Source organism: Cricetulus griseus, chromosome 9 (assembly GCF_003668045.3).
Source record: "Cricetulus griseus strain 17A/GY chromosome 9, alternate assembly CriGri-PICRH-1.0, whole genome shotgun sequence".
NCBI classification, from domain to species: Eukaryota; Metazoa; Chordata; class Mammalia; order Rodentia; family Cricetidae; genus Cricetulus; species Cricetulus griseus.
The window spans coordinates 27,099,899-27,113,345 of NC_048602.1; the positions used below are offsets into that span (position 1 = coordinate 27,099,899).

At 52.9% G+C, this 13,447-nt stretch overlaps 1 protein-coding gene across 1 annotated transcript; it reads left to right on the forward strand.

The window, feature by feature from the left end:
- Positions 1–1,001: 1,001 nt before the first annotated feature.
- LOC100768939 (interferon-inducible GTPase 5) lies at positions 1,002–2,402 on the forward strand. Its single transcript, XM_027431129.2, has one exon. It carries the CDS (start codon positions 1,002–1,004, stop codon positions 2,400–2,402), a length of 1,401 nt encoding a protein of 466 aa, XP_027286930.1.
- The last annotated feature ends 11,045 nt before the right edge of the window (positions 2,403–13,447 follow it).

The following is a 13,447-nucleotide window of genomic DNA, read 5'->3' on the forward strand; positions in this document are numbered from 1 at the left end:
CTGGCTCCCTGTGACCACAACAATTGAAAAGTAGTGATGCTCCAGCTTGGCCAGAACCACAGGCCAGGTCCTGCTACCCAGGATGAGAGGCCAGGCCACAGTGAGACTGGAAGGGTCTGGCTCAACCCGGATACTGTAAGGAATCATCGGGCTTTGGTCTTTGTGGGCCATCCAGCCTCACTCCGGGCACAGGGCACAAGACAAAGTTGTGTCCTTCCTGGGTTACTCACAGACGCCTGACAGTGTCTAGGTAGGCTGTTTGGTTATTATGCCCATTAACTATAGAACTTTGTGCAAACAGGCACAGAGTGATGTCCATTTTTGTCTTGGGTCACATGGAAGTCGGTGGCCCAGGTGGAAAGTGAGACCTGGGCCTTTGACACTCGAGTCCTTTAACTAATGCTAAATGGGTCTGGGTTCTTATTTTGAGGTGGTGGCCCAGGCTAGCCCTTCAACTCTCCCTTCAATTGATCCCTCCTAACTGCAGTTCCCTAATGCTGGGAAGGCAGGTGTGAGTGACCACACCTGGCTTATTGTTTTTTGTTGTTATTGTTTGTTTGGTGTTTTTTTTTGTTTCTGAGACAGTTTCTCTCTGAAGCCCCGGCTGGCCTGGAACTCTCTATGTAGAACAGGCTGGCCTTGAACTCCTGTAGCTCTGTCTGCCTCAGCTTCCCAGTATTTAAAACTAAAGGTGTGTGTGGTCACCATACCTGGGCACTGTTGTTTTGAGACTGCTGTAGCCCAACTGTCCTGGAACTCATGGTGATGATCCTCCTGCCTGGAGCTCTCCCCAGTGCCGGATTACAGGTGTGAGCCAGGGTAGCCCAGCAATTGAGGGAGAGAGAGCTGGTGGCGGAAGCAAGGAGAGCTCTTTGTCGTCTTCTTCCACGTCGGGGTAGGTGGGTAGGTAGGTAAGAGGGCAGGGCATGGCATAGGAACCACGGCTTCCTTCTCTCCCCCCCGCTGCAGACGCTTGAGTAGTCACTCATCCCGTGACTGTCATGGCAACTTCCAGGTTGCCCGCCGTGCCTGAGGAGGAGACTACCATCCTCATGGCCAAGGAAGAGCTTGAGGCCCTGCGTTCGGCCTTTGAGTCTGGCGACATCCCTCAGGCGGCCTCTCGCCTCCGGGAGCTGCTGGCCACCACGGAGAGCACCAGGCTGGAGGTGGGCGTCACGGGCGAGTCGGGAGCCGGCAAGTCCTCCCTCATCAACGCCCTGCGCGGCCTGGGGGCCGAGGATCCCGGCGCAGCTCTCACCGGGGTGGTGGAGACCACCATGCAGCCGTCGTCTTACCCTCACCCACAGTTTCCCGACGTGACCCTGTGGGACCTGCCGGGGGCCGGCTCTCCGGGCTGCTCGGCGGACAAGTACCTGAAGGAGGTAGACTTCGGCCGCTACGACTTCTTCTTGCTCGTGTCCCCCCGCCGCTGCGGCGCCGTGGAGACGCGCCTGGCCTCGGAGATCCTGCGCCAGGGCAAGAAATTCTACTTCGTGCGCACCAAGGTGGACGAGGACCTGGCGGCCACCCGCAGCCAGCGGCCCTCGGGCTTCAACGAGACGACGGTCCTGCAGGAGATCCGGGATCACTGCGTGGAGCGGCTGCGGGCAGCCGGCATCAGCGACCCCCGCATCTTCCTGGTGTCCAACCTGTCTCCGACCCGCTACGACTTCCCGATGCTGGTGTCCACCTGGGAGCACGACCTGCCCGCCCACCGTCGCCACGCCGGCCTGCTGTCCCTGCCTGACATCTCGCTGGAGGCCCTGCAGAAGAAGAAGGACATGCTACAAGAGCAGGTGCTCAAGACGGCCCTGGTGTCCGGGGTCATCCAGGCCCTGCCGGTCCCCGGGCTGGCGGCCGCCTACGATGACGCCCTGCTCATCCGCTCGCTGCGCGGCTACCACCGCAGCTTCGGCCTAGACGACGACTCGCTGGCTAAGCTGGCCGAGCAGGTGGGCAAGCAGGCCGGGGACCTGCGCTCCGTCATCCGCTCCCCTCTGGCCAACGAGGTCTCACCCGAGACCGTCCTGCGGCTCTACTCGCAGTCCTCGGATGGTGCCATGCGGGTGGCCCGCGCCTTCGAGAGGGGCATCCCCGTGTTCGGCACGCTGGTGGCCGGGGGCATCAGCTTCGGCACCGTCTACACCATGCTCCAGGGCTGCCTCAACGACATGGCCGAGGATGCTCAGCGCGTCCGCATCAAGGCCCTGGAGGAGGAGGAGCCCCAGACCCAGCTGAGCTTGGAGGCGGCCGGTGGTGACATTGGTGGTGTGGAGAAGCAGCGGGTCTCTGCCGAGGGAACCAGCGAGGAGCCCCCGCTGTCCACCCGCAGGAAGCTGGGCCTCGTTCTCAAGTACATTCTTGACAGCTGGAAGAGGCGCGATTTGCCTGAAGAAAAATAAAAGCGCAGCCCCCCCCAACAGCCCCCACCCTGCCCCGCCTCAGCCCCCCCGCCCCCGCCAGCCGAGCCCTTAAACAGAAACCAACATCAACGTGGCTACTGTGATCAAATCGGGAGCTGCACTTGCCTGGGGCATGAGGTGGCTGGGTGGGTGCGAAGGGTGTTTTGGAGGCACAGAGACAGGCCTGGATCTAGGGAGTGAATATTGCATGTGGTAACACTTGACCCTAAGGACAGGGAGGTTGGGGGGTGGAGGGGGGGTGGAGGGGGTGCCCAGGGCTCCTCAGTGGTCTCTCTCCCGACTCCCCATGAGGCCAAGGTAGGGCTGTCAGTTACCTGGGCTGCTCTCTGTGTGTGTGTGTGTGTGTGTGTGTGTGTGGTGTGTGTGTGTGTGAGAGAGAGAGAGAGAGAGAGAGAGAGAGAGAGAGAGAGAGAGAGAGAGGGATGGAGGGAGGGAGGGAGGGAGGGAGGGGAGAGATCTTCCCAGGAACTCTATATTATAATTTGGTGTTGGGCATGGAACTGAACCCCACCCCCATTCTAAGCATGGCACCCCTACTCCTTGTACCAAGCTCTCATTCTCTTGCACCATTCTGATAGCTCCAGAATCACACCCCAAAGACTATTTCTGGAGAGAGTTAATGGCACCTGGGACTGACTGACACAGAGATGGAGGAGGGGACACACAGGGCATCTTGAGCCTGCCCCGATAGCAGGGAACAATGGTGGGGAAGGGTGGCAAGGAAGAGGAGGCAAAAAGTCTGGGGCTTCCCTCTGTGTGAGTCACGTCACCTCCCGGGAGACTGGCAGAATGAGCGCCATGCAGTGCTCATGGGGAGCTGTCTCGGGTATCTGAGTGGAGGGCTATTGTTTTTTCCCACAGTGGACTAAATCTAGAGCCTCATGCTAAACAAACTCTCTATCCACTGATTCACACCCCAGTCCCTCGCTGGGGGATTCTAGGCAGGTGCTCGACAGCCGGCCTACATCCCGGTCTAGAATCCTGGAAATCTCCCAAGTTTTTGGGGTAGAGGATCTACACAAAATACCTAAGCAAATCAACTCGAAGATTTTAGAGGATTCCTTTGGGCTCACAGTTGCAAAGGCTTCCTTCTGCCCATGGTGCTTGGTTTCATAGCTATAGACTTCTTGGCGCCAGGAGTACACAGCAGGTGAGGCTGCTTTCCTCAGGGTACGCAAGAAGCAGACACACAGACTGACAGATGCACCGGCCTGCACTCGCCCACACACACCCTCCACAGAGGAAGAGGCCAGGTAGAAGATATCAAGTCACGCCGGGTGTTGGTGGCGCACGCCTTTAATCCCAGCACTTGGGAGGCAGAGGCAGGTGGATCTCTGTGAGTTTGAGACCAGCCTGGTCTACAAGAGCTAGTTCCAGGACAGCCTCCAAAGCCACAGAGAAACCCTGTCTTGAAAAAAAAATGTTTAAAAAAAAAAAGATATCAGATCACACACCCCCACTTCCCCCAACCAGTCTCTAAGAGCTATGGTTCCCACTCCTCCCCATACAGCATATTGTGAATCCATTAGTGGAGCAATCCACTGATGCCTTCAGTCCCTTCGTGGCCCAATCGTATCCTAAAAGCTTTCCCTAGAGACGTGACCTCGAAACCCGTCTTGCCATTGAACGAATCTCGCTCTTAACGAATCTCGCTCTTCCGATCCTTCTGCCTCTACCTCCTGAGTGATAACAGATGTGCAAACCTGATTTACCGGATGCTGGGTGAGCATCCTACCAGCTGAGCAGCACCCCAGCTCCCCGCCTCGGATCACTGCATTGAGGACCCATGCCTTCAACACCGAGGTCTTTTTGGTGGTGCTTGTGATCCAAGCCACAGCAGCATGGCTGAGTGTGGTCCCTGGGACTAGGCTGAAAGGCTGGAGAGCTGAGGAGGTGACTGGTATGTATGGTAGGAGGGGAGACACTGCTGGGCTTAATTGTCTCCTAAGCACTTATTAGGGTCTTTTTCTGTGCGTGGTTCTTGGTGGTGGTCCCATGGATGGTGACATGCAAAAGTGATCTTGACTCTGTCCTGGACTCCCTATTAAGGAACACTAAATATCAGAGAGCCAGGCATAGTGGCACTCGCCTTTACTCCCAGCACTCGGGAGGCAGAGACAGGAACTCTGTGAGTTCGAGGCCAGCCTGGTCTCCAGAGCCAGTTCTAGGACATCCAGGGATACAGAATATAGCCTGTCTCCAAAAGTCATAAAAAGAGTTGCTGGGAGTGCAGAAGCCTTCACTATGGGGAAGCTGATTTGCAACTTGCTGCCCAGCGTGGCCAGCTTCGAATGGCCTGGAAATATCTGAAAGAAAGACCAGCATTTCTGAGCTGTGGAGCCAGTGGTGCAATAGGAACTTGGCAGTGTGAGACGAGAAGTCAAATTTGTGGTCCCTGAGAGACAGAGAGGCAGGGGCAGGTGGATTGATGGGATCAGCTGCCCCTGATCGGTGGTTCCGTTTCCGGGAGAGGCTCAGGGTCCTGAGCGGGCTTGCAATGGAAACAGCCTGACCTCCTTTTGGAGTCACCTTCAGGGGAGGCAGCAAATGGAGAGGTCTAAAGGCTCCGCCTCCTGTACTGAGCAGAGGGAGGCTGGGCTGAGATTCAGCCTGGCAGTTACATCGTGGGAAATCTTCCAGGCTTCGTGAAGCTCCCAAGAAGGTTCTGGAGCCTGCACGAAGCAGGTGGCAGACAAGGAGGGTGGGACAAGGGAGCTGGGCTCACCCAAGTGGGGCCATCTGCTCCCTGAGGATCCCCAGTTCTGAGGACAGCTCTAACCTTGGGTGACCTGGCCTCTTAGCAAACCCCGACCTTCCCTTGGGAGATAATGGGGTGCAGACTCTCTTTGTTCTGTTAAAGGACTCTCTGTCTGCTTTCGATGTGTGTCTGTGTGTCTGTGTGTGTGTCTGTGTGTGTGTCTGTGTATGTATGTGTGTGTGTGTGTGTCTGTGTGTATGTGTATATGTGTGTGTGTGGATGTGTGTATCTGTGTGTGTGTGTATGTATGTGTGTCTGTGTATATGTGTGTGTTTGTGTGTCTGTGTGTGTGTCTGTGTGTGTGTCTGTGTGTCTGTCTGTGTGTCTGTGTGTGTGTCTGTGTGTCTGTGTGTGTGTCTGTGTGTATGTGTGTATCTGTGTATGTATGTGTGTCTGTGTGTATGTGTATATGTGTGTGTCTGTGTGTATGTGTGTGTGTATGTATGTGTGTGTGTCTGTGTGTCTGTGTCTGTGTGTCTGTGTATATGTGTGTGTATGTGTGTGTGTCTCTCTGTGTGTGTCTGTGTATGTATGTGTGTGTGTGTGTGTGTGTGTGTGTGTCTGTGTGTATGTGTGTGTGTCTCTCTGTGTATCTGTATGTGTGGTCTGTGTGTGTGTGTGTCTGTGTGTGTGTGTGTGTGTCTCTGTGTGTGTGTGTTTCTGTGTCTGTGTGTGTGTCTGTATGTTTGTGTGTGTCTGTGTGTGTGTGTGTGTCTGTGTGTGTGTGTATGTATGTGTGTATGTATGTGTGTGTCTGTGTCTGTGTGTGTGTGTGTGTGTATGTATGTGTGTATGTATTTGTGTGTCTGTGTATGTATATGTGTGTGTGTGTGTGTTTCTGTGTCTGTGTGTGTGTCTGTATGTATGTGTGTGTCTGTGTCTGTGTCTGTATGTGTGTGTATGTATGTATGTGTGTATGTATGTGTGTGTCTGTGTCTGTGTGTGTGTGTGTGTGTCTCTGTGTGTGTGTGTCTGTACGTTTGTGTGTGTCTGTGTGTGTATGTGTGTGTGTCTGTGTGTGTATGTCTGTGTATGTATGTGTGTATGTGTGTGTGTATGTCTGTGTATGTATGTGTGTATGTATGTGTGTGTCTGTGTATGTGTGTGTGTATGTGTGTGTATGTATGTGTGTGTCTGTGTATGTGTGTGTGTATGTGTGTGTGTGTCTGTGTATGTGTGTGTGTATGTGTGTGTATGTATGTGTGTGTCTGTGTATGTATATGTGTGTGTGTGTGTGTGTGTGTGTGTCTGTGTATGTATGTGTGTCTGTGTCTGTGTGTTTGTGTGTGAACATGCATGACACAAAATGCACATGGAGGTCACAGGACAACTTGATAAGTTAATTCCTCCCTTCTTTACGTCCATTCTGGGGATTGAACTCAGGGCACCAGGCTTGGGTCAAAGTACCTTTACCCAGAACTCCCCTTTCCCAGGAGGCCTCTCTCTATCAGAATTACTTAGGGGCACTCATGGCCCTATCTGAACCAAAGGGGCTGCAGGGGTAGAAACCACCCAGACCTGGTTGTATCTGGCGGGGCATCCCTGTAATCATTGGGAGGTGGAGGCAGGAGGAGGATCAGGACTTCAAGGTCACCCTCAGTTATGCAGAGAATCTGAGTGGGGGCTATATTAGGGGTAGCCCTTGCTTTGTATTCTTGGGGCCCTGGGTTTAATCTCTACAACTAGAAAGAAACCTTTGGGGACAACTCAGATGGCTCAAAAAATGCCTAAGGAGAAAACAAACAAAACCAACCCTAAAAATAAAAGCCCCAGCTCAGGGCTGGAGAGATGAGTCTCAGTGGTTAAGAGCACTGGCTGCTCTTGCAGACCTGGGTTCAATTCCCAGCACCCACATGGTGGCTCACAACCAGCTATAACTCCAGCTCCAGAGGCTGCAGCGCCCTCTGCTGGCCTCTGTGAGCATTAGATATGCTCGTGACCCACAGATACACATATTTAAAAAGCACAGACCTTTAGCAGGTCCCTTCCAAATCGCTGCTCTAAATTAGCTCACAGCCCTGTCCCTGATGGATTGCTGACATCCCAAACTCAGGACGTCCTGGCTCTGTTTGGGGCTGTGATGGAGGGTTAGGAACCAAGAGTCTCGGACAGTCTCCCCACAGTTCCCAAGGTGGAGAGGGACACTGGGTTTTTCCTTTGTCACCTCTCTTCGACTCTGTCATCCAGTGGGTCCCCACTTCTGGTCTCTTTGCCTCCATGTCTCCCTTCTCTACTCCTTTCACTGTTTCTTAGGGTTTAGACTGAAAGGGGAAAAATTAATAAAGGTCTAAAACCCAGACTCCAAAGCCCAAAAAGAAAACTCTGAGTTCCCAAAAGGCGTCTCAGCAGACCAGGTTAAACAAAGGTCCACAGGACTCAAGCCCTTAGACCAGACATCACACCCTGGAGCGGTGTCCACATTCCTCTGCTCCAAAGAGGATCAGATAGTTATCAGTTGTAGACGTCCCCAGCCCAGGAAACAATTAACAAACTCATTTCCTCTGCAGCCTCCTGCTTAATTGTACCCTGCCTGAAACATACAACCATTGCCCTGTCCTGTGAAACCACGCAAGTTCTGTAATCTTGGGGCTTCCAGCCCTACAATTTTCCCTTATAAAAACACCCCTCGGTCGCAAGTGGGGACTCCGTTTGTTCCCGAACGAATGGGGTCCTTAGTTCAAATCCTCGAGTCAATAAAGAAACCTTTGTCCTTGCATTTGGTGAGTGGTCTCCTTGTTGGCGGGTTCTTTTGGGGTTCCAAATTCTGGGCACAACACAGACCTTGTTCCGTGCCTGCAGTTCTAGCCCCAGATACCTGCTTTGTTGGGCCTGAGGGGGGGGGGAGAGAGAGAGAGAGAGAGAGAGAGAGAGAGAGAGCGCATGCACGCTTGTTGCTCAAACTTTTCTGTGGCTTTACAACCTGCCTGCTGTTCCAGGTCCTTCCTCTGCCCAAACCTCACGCTCGCATGGTACATGTCTCCCTGAGATGGCACAGCTGAGGCTCCTGGGAATTTCCTCCGATAAACAAGTAATAGAACAGGCCCCTCCTTCCTATCTGGCCCCTTGTAGAAAAGAGGGAGCAAAGACTGCAAGGAAGGGATGGGGATGTAGAACGTTGGCCTACTAAGTGCAAAGCCATCAGTTCAAATTCTAACACCAAAAAAAGAAAGCTGAGGTTGGGGGAGGGGGTGGCATTGCATAGCGTTTGCCTGGCACCCACAAAGCACAGAGTTCTATCCATCCCAGCACCCCATGAACCCAATGGTGGTCTGCGCCTATAATGCCAGCACCCAGCCGGTGGAGATAGGCGGATCACACAGCAAGTTGGAGGCCAGACTGACTCAAAAAACACAACGGAGCAAAGGCCCTGTAATCCCAGTGATGCTGAGGTGGGAGCCGGAGGTAGGCGAGTTTGAGGGCCAGCTAGCCTGGACTACATGGCAAAGCTGCTGGCCAATGGGGAGCCCCGTCTCAAATAGGTGATTGAAGGTACCTGAGAACCAATCCCCGAGGTTGTCCTCTGACCTCCTCACGCCAGCACTGTGCACACCTGCTCCTACACAAGCTGGTGCATCCACAAGAACACGCATGGCGCATTGAGGGTGTGACCTGCCTGGTGTGGGGATACACATGGTCACGCGATGACAGAATGTCTACACCAGCTGTCCCTGGTCACCATACTCAACAGGACAGCAAGGCCTGGAGGCAGGATGGCATTTTCTGATCTGTCATCATGAGCAAACAGACACAGGTACTCAGAAGGCAGGGGGCCAGGGTGGCCATTGTCCCCACGCTAGCCCTGTCAGGTCTCTTCCTTCAGGCCCTGTGAAGCCGTCGAGGGGCTCCATGCCGGAAAACACCCGTGAGTGCTGGACCTTGTCCTGGCTCTGAAGCAGGTCGAAGGTCTTCAGGAAATGACTTGTAACTTCCTAGGCCACAGTTGCCTGCTCTCTGAGATGGTGACATAGCGAGCATATGGCTGCGAGTTGTGGGGCATGCCTGTGATACCAGCCCTGGGGAGGTTGAGGCAGGGCTTCAGGTTCCATTCTTAACACCCTGTATGCTAGCTGGCGGCCCTCAGCGCATTATTCCTCCTCTCACGGCCAGTGTGATTTTGTCACACCATATTGTTCTCAGTTGGTAAAGCCTCAAGTACTGTAGGCATTGTCACATTATATATATATATATATATATATATATATATATATATTATTTTGAGAAAAGAAAGTAAACCCTAGTGCTTCTCAAATGGTAAGTGCTCTACCACTGAACCACACCCTCAGCCCCTCACTGGGGGATTCTAGGCAAGCACTCTAAAGACAAACTATATTTCCAGTTGTCTTTTTATTTTCTATTCTGAGACCAGGCTTCACTAACTACCCCAAGTTCATTCTGTGACCCAGGCAGGCCTTGAACTTGCAATCATCTTTCCTTGGTCTCTCTAGCAACTAGAATTACAGGTCTGAGCATCAAGCTCACTCTTTTGATCTCTTTCGGTTTGGAAGAAGTGACAGGGAGAAGGGAGAGGGAGGGGCAGACACACATGGGGCTACGGTTTTCTTAAGTTCCCCTGGCATTATCCCCTGGGCATTGGGTCAATCCTTCTTGCAATGGAACCTGCTTATGATATTGTGATGATGACACTGCTTCACTGTGACAGTCACTGTGACAGTCGCTTGGATCACTGAGAGGAACAAGTAGTAGAGAGAACTGTATCTCAAACCACCAACAGAGCGGGGCAAGGTGACAAGTTACACCTGAGCTTCAGATAACTTATGACACACCTAAAGATAGAAGCCAAGGCAGCCAGATTAACTTACCAATATTAAACAATTTACGACACTCATGCAGCAGTGCCACCCCCACTCTTGAAGGGCGAGGGAGTTCTGAAGGCTGAGAACATGGGCTCTGGCAGCCCTGGCTAGTTCATATTGCTGCTGTGGCAGGGGCAATCAGGGCAGGTCCCTTGCCAACAGTGGCTGTCCAGCTGTGGACCACGCTTCACTCGCTAGAGTCAGGTGCACTGACCTTTCTTTTTTTTTAGCATTTACTTATCAATATATGTGTTATGTGTGCATGCGTGCCACAGCATGCACTTGGAGGTCAGAGGACAAGCTGTAGGAATAAATTCTCTCCTACCACGGGGTCCAGGGGATTGAACTCAGGTTGTCAGCAAGCATTTACTAATTTTCTCAGCTCCTCCCGAGCCCCCCCCCCCGCCCCTGCTTTTTAAGAAACAGCCTGACTCTGTCTGACTTGGAACTCATGGAAATCCTCCTGCCTCGGTGTGGTGAAGTACACCACAATGTCTTCCAGGGCAATTGCTTCTATGTCACCGGATCTAAGACAAGCACAGATTTCCCTACCTCCAGGAGCCTGGCAGCCTCTCGGATCTGGGATGGATGGTGGGGGATGTCCTTCTGTATATATGTTTCTATTATTGGCTGATGAGGCCTCGGAGACGCCATGTAGCAAAGGAAGGAGTAACAGGTCCGGGCCCTTCTCTGGTAAGATAAGACCACATGGAAATACCTGGTTTGATAGAAATGGGCTAATAATTAAGACAGCGCTAGCCAATAAGAAGCCATAGCCATAGGCCAAACAGTTTTATAATTAGTGTGTCTCCGTGTGCTTATTTGGGGCTGAAGGGTGGTGGGACCTGGTGGGCCAGAAACCTTCGATTTCAGATGGCACTGGCAGGTGTGGGCTGGGTGAAATACTTCCACCTTCCAGCGGCATTCAGAGTGGGCAAAAAGGTTATTCAAGGTGGCATCGTGTGACTGCAGCGGACCCCAAAGTGAAGGAGCGCTCACAGCTGCCATTTTCCGACAGTTGGCTCTTCTTACAGTGGTGACAAAGGACAGCCTCACGTGGCGTGGTGAGGAACAAGGGCAGAGCTCTGGCCCTGTTAATTTGGAAAGTCAGGGCTCTGTGGAGTCTGCATCCTCAGCTTAGATCCACTAGTCAAAAAACCTTCATAGATGGGAAACAGACCCCCCAGAGACGTTTGGTCACTGGCCCAAGGCCACACGTAGTTGGTAGGGCTGGGGTCCGAACAGAGGCTGCCTGGCTTTAGGGCTGACATCCGTAAGCTGGGCTCCATCGTGGAAGTGTAAGTATAAGTCAGGCAGCAGCAGTGGGGACAGGAGGAAATTGTGTGGCAAGGCTTTCCTGCTGGCTGTGGTTAAACCTGCCTTCTCCTGCTGAGAGCAGTGAGTTGTAGAGGCCTGGGTGGCGTTTCTGGCGGCCATGTTGGCCCATCTCACCACCTCCTCAGAGAAGAGCTCCCCTCAGCTCATCTGGCCAAGGCAACTCTATGACCCCGAGTCCCACGCTGGGCAGAGGGGGTGCTCAGACAGCTGGACACCCTTGCCTGCTCTAAAGTCACCAAGTCATCGCCTGACTCCTGGTCAGACGAGTTGAGCAACTCAGCCGGTCCCACCACAAACTCAAGACATGATTGATGAAAACCATTCATGGTTGTCTCTGCTGTCGCTGCCTGAGCACCGATGGCACCATCTACACCATCCTCAGATGCTGACTCTGTCGGGCATGGAGCTGACCCAGCCGCAGGGCAGTCCCTGCATGGCTCTGTCTGTCCCAGGCTGGTTAGTGTTTAGGACTGGATCTTAGGTTCCCTCTGGCAGGATGAGACCTGTTTGTTGGTCTGTTTCTCTTTGCCCTACTCTGGGGCAGACTCCCAGCCAGAGGATGCCCTCCTGCAACCTGGATGAGCAGAGATGGGTCTTTTCATGGATCTGGGAGACAGGGTCTAATTTCTATACAGTCGCGGCTGGCCTGGCATTTGTGACTCTGCTGCGTCTTCAGAGCGGGGCCATCCCGTCTGGCTTAAGATGCACGTTTTGACAGGGAAGGGCTGTGTGGCTGTAGGTGGAGAGGGTGGCAGGGTTTCTGCAGTTGGGGCATGGCATAAGGATTTGGATGCACTGTGTGAGGGCCACAGCCCTGAACGGCCTTAAGATCACCTGGCAGTGCGTACCCCAGGGTCTTTGCACCTCCTGACTCTCCCTGGGTGCTGAACAGAATGTGGTGCGTTCTCCAGAGCAAAAATCTGGATTTCCCTGGGTCTTCCAGCAGAACTGTGATCAACTGTGTTGACAATCCAGGGGGCTGGAGAGATGGCTCAGTGGTTAAAAGCACTGGCTGCTCTTCCAGAGGTCCTGAGTTCAATTCCCAGCACTGACATGGTGGCTGCAACTGTCTGTCCAGTTCCAGGGGATCCAACATCCTTACACACACACATACATGCAGGCAAAACACCAATGAACATAAAAATAAACTATAAAAAGTTCTGTATATCATGTCTGTGAAGGGAGTCAAGGGATGGCTGAATAGACTTCCGGCTATTGGTGTGGGTTCCATGATGATGGCCAGTTAAGAAAGGCAAAGCAGGGGACTGGAGAAGAGATGGCTCAGAGGTTAAGAGCACTGACTGCTCTTCCAGAGGTCCTGAGTTCAATTCCCAGCAACCACACGGTAGCTCACAACCATCCGTTATGAGATCTGGTCCCTCTTCTGGTGTGCAGATAGACATGGAAGCAGAATGTTGTATACATAATAAATAAAATACTTTTTTAAAAAAGGCCCAGCAGCAGTGGTAATTCCACAACAAAAGTCAGATCAAAGAAGAGATAGGGAGTTCCTTTATTCTGAAGACAATGCAGGGGTCACAGCAAACAACAAAGGTGAGGTGAAAGACTCGGCTGTCACAGGTCCAGTTGCAAAGGAAATGTGCAGACTTGGGGCCCAGGACTGCATCCAATACAGGCAGCCCGGAAGGCATCTGCAGTGTATTTGTAAAATAGTCATTAGAAGGTGTTTGCTCAAAACAAACAAACTCTGCATGGGGGGAGCCTGGGAACCAAGTGGCACAGTGTGCCTGGGGTCTTGGCCCTCCCAAACTGTCAGCTCTGTGAGCAGAGGAGGGGTGTGCGCACTGCTTGGGGTCTGAAGGCCTGGTGGGGCCTCAGCTCTCACCAAGAGTCAGTGGGGCCATAACGGCGAGAGAAGGGCTGGGTTAGGGCAAACACAGCGTGCTACGGGACGGTCCTATTATTCCTTTTTAAACTTTATTGATTTTTTTTTTTTGAGACAGGGTTTCTCTGGAAGTCTCTCCGTAGACCAGGAAGGCCTGGAACTCACAGAGGTCCACCCGGCCCAGGCTGGGATCAAAGGCCTGCGCCACCACACCTGCCTTCATTGATTTGTTTGTTTGTTTCTGACACAGGCTCTCAAGTGGCCAGGG

Excerpts from the sequence above, each read along its gene's own strand:
- LOC100768939 (XM_027431129.2), top strand. The coding sequence starts at position 1,002 with ATGGCAACTTCCAGGTTGCCCGCCGTGCCTGAGGAGGAGACTACCATC.